Raw genomic sequence first — 7,732 nt, 5'->3', positions numbered from 1 at the left:
CAGGAATGAAAATAAAATCCATTTCTTTTGAGTAACTTGGAGGTGGGTCTCCAGTGCATTATCATAATACCATTAAACACCAACTTGCCAAATTTCAACTATTATACAATTTAGGAGCATCAAGAAGCCTAAGCAGGAACTACAAGCCTTGTCTAGACCATTCTTCCTGAAAAGCTGTGTCAGCAACTCACTAATTGCTATATCAATAAACCGGAAAAACAATTCCTGCAGCCATCCCATCAATCACGCTTAATGCTACTACAATCTTAATCTCGGTCTATGTTTTCCTGTACTATGACTGCTTGAGTATTTAACATCCTTACTTAAGGCTGCTTCTTCATACTTGCCATATACTTGTTTGGTTCTCTTTGGTTACAGCACACTTGGGTACGTAATCATTACCAACTATCTAGTAGTAAAGGAGAACTTGAACACAAACCCTTTGTAAAACAGAAAGCATTTATGCTGCGAGTGGATGCTGGGGAGGAAGGAGGGGAAGGGAAAAAAGAAATTAAAAACCAGAAGCAAATAACTGTTGTAGAGTCCTTTCCAGACCCAGGCTAAACTACTAAACCAAAAGCGAAAGGATTCTCTGATCCCTATTTACTTCTCTTTGCAGCACATTTGCTGTCTCCTGCTAATTGTAATGGGAGGATACAAATATCTCTTGCAACTTCAAACAGAGGTTGAGTGGTGCTCTGTGAAAAATTGTTTCAACTCTAGACACTACCTATCTTTCAATCACTTGGTGATTTATTTAGCCTGCAGGATGGCTTAGCGTCAAAATACAACTCAGTCTGAAAAAACATTAAAAAAAATGTTATTAGGTGGAGAGGTGCATTTCACTCGTATGAAATCAGTTAGTCCAGTGCCTGAGTCATTTTTGGAATATTCTGGTCCTAAGCACCTCACGAGCTGATGAGCAAAGTCAGCAATACCTGACCATACTCACAGCAAGTGGGCTGGAGAAACCTACAGCCTCCCTGAGTTTTACATCCCACAGAAACCCTGAGGTTGTGGCAACGTCCTGTATTATGCTACCTAAGCTTCTCTTCTTACCTCTGTGTTCCCAAGTGATCCTCGGTACTGGGCCAAACGCTGCTGCCACTTCCAGTAACAAACCCCAAACTGCACACACAGCACACAGAGCCATCATCTTCAGCGTCCTTGCTCTTGGGGCTCCTCAGATAACCACGACAGGTAGTGTTTCTTCAGCAGAAGAAATGCAAATCCCCGGGAAGCGTCAGAGATCGGGCATTTCAGACCTCAAGGGCAGTGCAACAAGGCAGGCTGGAACAACCGTTCAAGTACGTGCTTTTCAGCAGATCACTTCAAGAGAACGCACATTTTCCAGGATGCTGCATACAGAGACTGCCCACACTCTCCACAGGCTGCAGAGCTGCTCAGAAGCGTAACTGAGCACATGCTTCTGTTCCGTTGCAGAAATAAATGAAGCTGGGGAGAGAGGAGCAGAGCAAAAAGTAGAAGAGAAAGCAAACGGGGTACTTCCGAAAACAGCATGCTGGATGCACTGCTATTGCAACACATCCACAGCTGTCTGCATAGTTTAAGAGTACCTTAATTGGTGAAAATGATCCTTAAGAACAAAACACACGTCACATGGCCAACAGGCAATAACTGAAAGCAATCATTTCAGCCTAGAATGCCAAGGATAAATATTTTATACTGTCACTTGTGTTTTATGCCTGAAATTCGTCTCTAGTTTACACATCTTCTTACTTTTAATGAGTTGAAGAAAACCTCGCCTCTCTGATAAATAATAAACAATGGTAACAAAAATCACTATGCCTAAGTTCAGAGAGCAAAGGACACGAGAAATGCAGCATTAGTCTCAAGCATCAGTTACACAAGCCTGCACAAACCTCTTGTCCTTGGGAGTCCCATGACCAGAACTGACATTTTTAGTACAATCTTTTCGTGCTACTTAGGCACTTAAGGTGTGCAGGCATAGAAAGAAATACGAAACAAAGAGCTAACGCACTGTGTAAGGAAATAAAACACCTAACCACTAAAACTGCTAGATAGTCCTACAAAAGTCACTCGGCCATTTCTGAGCCACTCCCTGCTCTGAAAGGGCTCCATCCTCAGCAACGAACAAAACCACTCACTGCTTTCTACATCATCTTCTATGAGTCTCTGCCGCTTCTGTCTTCCTATAACCACTCCTAGGTCAAGATTTGTTTAAGTCTTTACAAAGCTGCAGCAAGAATGTCTCTTAAGGGCAAGCACGATGCTGATAGCCTTGCTGAACTTGCGACTCAAATATATGAATTGTTTTAGTTCTTAGGGTTGAGGGCTTTTTTTAGCTCTGTCAAGCTTTGGATCGGTAATGGATCCAAAGTGAATCCAAGTCATGGATTTGTAATGGATCATGTACATCATTTTGGTTTTAAAGACATCCTATTTTCAGTTAAGCTTTACTAGGCTTGTTTGTCTGTTTTGCACTATTCCTATTTATTTATCATCATGCATAAGCAATTCCACGTTTTGCTCTCCAATACAGTAAAAAGTGCCCACACTTCAGAGTTCCACCGTATCACACAAAAGTACTCTGAGGCAAACAGCTTTCCAAGTAAGTATTTAGAGACTTCAATGAGTAAGCTCAAGGTAGTTTAGCAATTTTAATGGAAATGTAACGGGGGGAAACAGCAGTTTGCGGAAAGATCTTTGAGCCCTAGTATTTCTACACATTGCTAATTCTTCTTTCATGCCACCTTTTGTTGCTGAAAAGGCGCCCATGTAATAAGCGATTACCCGTTAACTCTTGATTTTCTTTTTAAAAGAGACAGCCAGGACATCATTATTCAATATCAGTCCCAATGATAAGCAACAATTCATGTAGAATTCCATATGGTAGAGATGTCTCCAGAGAAGATTTTTGAAGTCCTGTAAATCTTCTGGACTTGACAAGGGCATCAATTTGCTAATCCTGCTTTAAAGTAAAATCCCGAGGCTCCCTATAGCTACACTCCTAGCGTAGCTCATTTATCTCATAAAAAGCAAAAAAAAATCTGAAACAAATTACATTATATTCTGAAGAAGACAAAAAGGTCTGGCTGGGTTAGTTAGTGCTTAGTTTGCTGTGCGGCCAGAGAATTGCTCTGGCCACACAAAGCAGAAATATTGCCTTTTTATTCCCATTGTGTAGGTTTGAAAGAAAGGTCCTTTTTCACATTAGTAAGTTTGTTCTGTGGGACATTATTTCTTGATCTAAGGTAAAACTTTGCATGTTTTAAAAAGGGAGTAAACGACAGACTGCAGTGAACATTATGTGCCGAATTGTGCAAGATCCAATTTGTTCTCATTCCCATTAGTTTAACTAGAGATGAAAATGCACTCAGGACCTTGTTCTTTAATTTACCCTTCAATTTAATTACTTCCACCTCCCTGCCCCGCCTTTCCATGTGCTGAAAATTATCTGGAATAACTCCTTCACTGACGTCCAGTGGGAAGTCATCCATAATCTAATATAAACCTGTTTTTATATTACACAAGGGGTAAAGGATGGGGGGAGGAGGAGGGAGGTCCAGACAATGGCCTTATTTCCAACTTGCTCAGTTCCATCAGTGTTCACCAGCTTTGACTAGATTTGAGTGCTTTGCTTTTTCGAAAAGTTAGGTCTCCTAATGCTTTAGGTTCTACTTGCAAAAATGAGTCACAATTTTTAAGAATAAGACCACTTAAGATGTAAAGCAGAGAGAAAGCTGAAACTCCTAGTTACATAATTAGACTAATTAAAGGGAATACAGGTCTACTTTTTATTTTTCTGTAAAACCGCTGAAAATTTTCTGATGTAAATTTAAGCCAGTAAATTTCAATTTAGGGACTCTACTGATGATGACTCTGAATCCAGGTATACTGACAAACTGGAGAAAAATAACATGTACACTACTTGCATGAGTCTTCCACAATGCTTGTATTCATGGTGACTAAAACCAGGGCAATTATAGAAGGAGAAACAATCAACAGAGCTACTGACAGTTTGGTAGAGCACAGCTGGAAGTTCAGAGCTGTGAACATTCCCAGTGACATGCATAATTTTAGCACACAGGCAGAAAAACATGTTTCTGCTCTACCAAAGGACGGAAAATAAAAAAATTATAAAAACCCAAAGCTGTTGGAAAGAAAAATTTCAGGCTGCCTAAATTCTAATAGGGAACACTAGGCACGAATTACAAAAGCAGGAAGTTGCGATGGTTTATCTTAGCTGTTACCAAGATCAAAAAACATCTGGCCCTCACATCACCTGTGCCAGTGGGTAAAGAAAGTGCCGAAGCCCACCTTCTAGAAAAATGCTGCAGGAGAAGCTGAAAAGCCAGGAATGGGAAGACTGCCATCCCTCCCATCCTCCAAGTCTCAGAGGCAAAGTGAGCACAGAGATATTTGTGAAAATAAAATTTCACCAAATTAATTTTTTGATAAATAATAAAAAGCAACATCAAAACCCCATAGATCAGTGTCTTTTTCCCCCCGTCATCATGGCAAAGCTGGATCAAAGCAATCATATGATATGATGATCTTATAGGCACAAAACTCACACAAACTATCTAAATTCTGGAATTTCAAAGTTAGGAAATGCCCCATTTTGCAACCCTGGTTTTGCAATCTTTTCTTTTTCTTCTAATAAATAGTTAGCTGTATTGTGCAACCTCTGAATTCTGCTCAGCATTACACTAATTACCATGTGGATCTATCTTGTATCTTCTCTACGAGCGTTAAAACCGTATCAGAATTTACCGACACACCCAGGTAGCAGTCAGCACTACAGCTGGGACCCCCGCGATCCCTGAGAAATGGAGCATCCAACCTGTCCCTGCAGGAGAGCCAGTGGGGCACCGACCCTCTCAGCCCGGTCCTGCCACTCTCTTTGTGACTCCCCAGGCATATCAAGCATCCGCATCGTTTTCCTCCGATTTTGTACCGCACTTCACTCTCCTCCCCAGGGTTACCTTTTCTCTCTACAGTAGTCCCACAGAATAACTCTGTGTGGGCTAGAAGACATTTTTAATGTAGGTATTTTCCTACCTCTCCACTAAATCACTTTCACGCCACTCCCTGTCCAGGCACAGAAAGCTGACTGCAAGACATCCTTCACCTCCCACCACCAGGAGCAGAAAACTAAGGGAGGTTTCCCTGGCAGCCTGTCATTTTTAGATTTAAGGTTATTTAAAAAAAATAAAGAAATTTTAAAAAATAGTATTACGTGTTTGTAGAACTTTTAAGTTACTATGATGAGGGATATGAAGCTCAGTATGCAGAGAAAGGCAAATTTATGAGCAAATTGCTTTCTCCAGCAGGAAAGGGGGGGAGGGTTAAGAGATTCATCTCTCAGAGGGCATAAACTGCACGTTCTCCCAAAATAACTTTCTTCAAAGGCTTCTGAAAGCTTTAACACAATACAGACGTGCTTTGTTGTTTATTGATGCCTATTTGATAAAGATTTTAAGGCATCATACATGAAAAAAAAAAATACCACTGAGCTCTCGTTGTGAGACTTTGCTTAAACCTGATTGTTTTTTCAATTCATCCAAATGCTTGTTTGCAAAAATAGAAGAAAAAGTTAGCAATGCTTATATTTTAAGTAATCAGAATTACACAGTAAGAAGTGTACAATTTACCTTTGACAGCTAGGCTTTATTTATATCGTTTATTTTAGACCAGTAAGGACAGGCTGGATATATCCTTTGCTTTAGTTTTCACCCTTGCAAACCTCAAGCACAGCACCATTTTTAGATTTGTCTCATGAAAAATATAATTTTTACAATCTTTTTCTTATTATACAGGAAGTATAGACTCATTTTCTGCTGAGGTAAGTTAAAACCTTGAAATAGTAGACCAGTAGCCCTTTATGACTAACATACACTTAGAGCATGGGATTGTTTACATTTGAAACTGTAACCGAAATACTTTGTAGTTGCTAGGTGCTTACAAATTAGATGAAGCTTTTTAAGATAACTTGGATGTGGTCCTTACCTCCACCACAAAGCTTACTGGAGGAGTGCTAGAAGAGGAGAGAAATTCTGAGGGAACTGAAATTCCCAGTTTCAGGTTGAAACCTTCTGTGAAGACAGAAATTTAATATTTTCCTGATTCTGCACGATAAACATGCCATCATTAGGAAACTAACGTCCAAGTCGAAAGTCAAGACTACTGGTTATCTGTAGTGGCATACTTTAAGAGATTTTTTTCTTTTATTTTAAATTTCACGCTCCTTTTTTTACTACTATGCATTTGCAGGTGCAAAGGTTATAGGAAGACAAAGTATTGTGCTGCTCCCCCACACACACGTCCACCCACCCACCCCGCAAAAGGGGAAAAAAAAAAACAACAAAGATTACAAGATGACAACGACGATATTAAAATTTTTGGTTTTCAGATTATTATGGGTGGCTTGTTAGAAATATCATGAGTCTTCAAATCCAAAGAGCAAATGGATTTGCTTCTGCTTGCTTCATCTTTAAGAAAAAGAAAGCTAATTCTGGCCTTGGACAAGTTGACCTCTAAGGTATCAGAGGTTGCAGACTGTTGTAAGTCCTCAGCCTGGCTGTGTAGAAGCAAACTAAACAAAATTATTAATGTAAAACTACATGGATGGTCAGTGGGACTCAACCAAAGCTTCAGTGTCAGCAGCTTCTGGCAACTTGAGTGTTGAGCTATCCCAAATCCGGAATTCAAGAGCTGCCCATGGGAGAGATGTGTTTTAAGATCTTTTTCCATCTCACCGGGTTCTTGCAGATACTTAACCTGGGTTGTGACAAGCGCCAGTGCTGCAGTGAAAAATGTTCAAGTAACCAAGAAATCAAGTCCCTGGAATTCCAGGTTCATCTTTCCCAAACACTTAACTGTATCCTCACAGCTTCTTCCACATTTCTTCTCAAGCTCATAGGACTGAATCACTCATTCAAACTTACTTGTATGATGCCTGCTGGCAACTAACTGCACTTGCAAAAGTACCTGCATGCCTAAACAAACAGGCATGTATGATTTTAAAAAAACCCTATCTTTGGAAAGCAACACTTTCAAAGATTCAAACATCTCCGAAAGCAAGCTCAGTACCCTCTTACATACACAAACTGCATAACACAGGAGAGTCGCAATTCTGAAGGGAACCTCCCAGTGCTAACTAAAGCACAGGCTATTGTATAAGATGTTCTAGAGTGAAAAAAGGCCCTTTTCTAGTAAGTTTCTTGAGAAGTATTCTCATCTTGAAGCAAAACAAAGTAATAAATCAAGCTTATCATGAAATCCTTATTTAGGTTCTTCCATATGAATTACGTCCTTCGTGTTCTTGCAGCATATCTATTTGTTTTGCTAACAAAGATGCCTGAAACACAGCCAACACGAATCCACCAGCACCCTTGTTGCTGGAGGGGGTTACCCCTCATTTCACTGTACATACCTTCCACCCCTTGGAGCCTCCCACACGCCCCTGGAGCTGGGGAGTAGTCAGTAACACATCCTTTCTGCAATGAGATAAGAAACAAGGTTATTAACCTTATTACCACATAAACCCAAAGGGCAAGTTTTGATATGGGAATTACAATAAATCCATCTCCCAAAAGTCTGGCTTTTATTTCCCAGATTACCAGACTGTTTCAGACAGAAACCAGAACTGAAACGTTTGCATCCCATAAGCCAAGATCCTAATGCTGCACTTAACACAAAAAACTATTAAGCAGTCCTGAGAGAAAGCATACACATCAGCCTTTTT

The 7,732-nt window shown here is 40.1% G+C and overlaps 1 protein-coding gene across 1 annotated transcript in view; it reads right to left on the bottom strand.

The window, feature by feature from the left end:
• The window catches only part of SEMA4D (sema domain, immunoglobulin domain (Ig), transmembrane domain (TM) and short cytoplasmic domain, (semaphorin) 4D), a 19,665-nt gene extending 18,512 nt beyond the window's left edge, over positions 1–1,153 (bottom strand). The window contains exon 1 of the mRNA XM_009870878.1: positions 1,060–1,153. Coding sequence (XP_009869180.1) covers positions 1,060–1,153 — 94 coding nt within the window. The remainder of the gene's footprint in view (positions 1–1,059) is intronic.
• Positions 1,154–7,732: the final 6,579 nt, after the last annotated feature.

Source organism: Apaloderma vittatum, unplaced genomic scaffold (assembly GCF_000703405.1).
Source record: "Apaloderma vittatum isolate BGI_N311 unplaced genomic scaffold, ASM70340v1 scaffold10656, whole genome shotgun sequence".
Lineage (NCBI taxonomy): Eukaryota > Metazoa > Chordata > Aves > Trogoniformes > Trogonidae > Apaloderma > Apaloderma vittatum.
The sequence above is the reverse complement of the archived record's forward strand: the minus strand, read 5'-3'. Positions and strand labels throughout refer to the sequence as shown.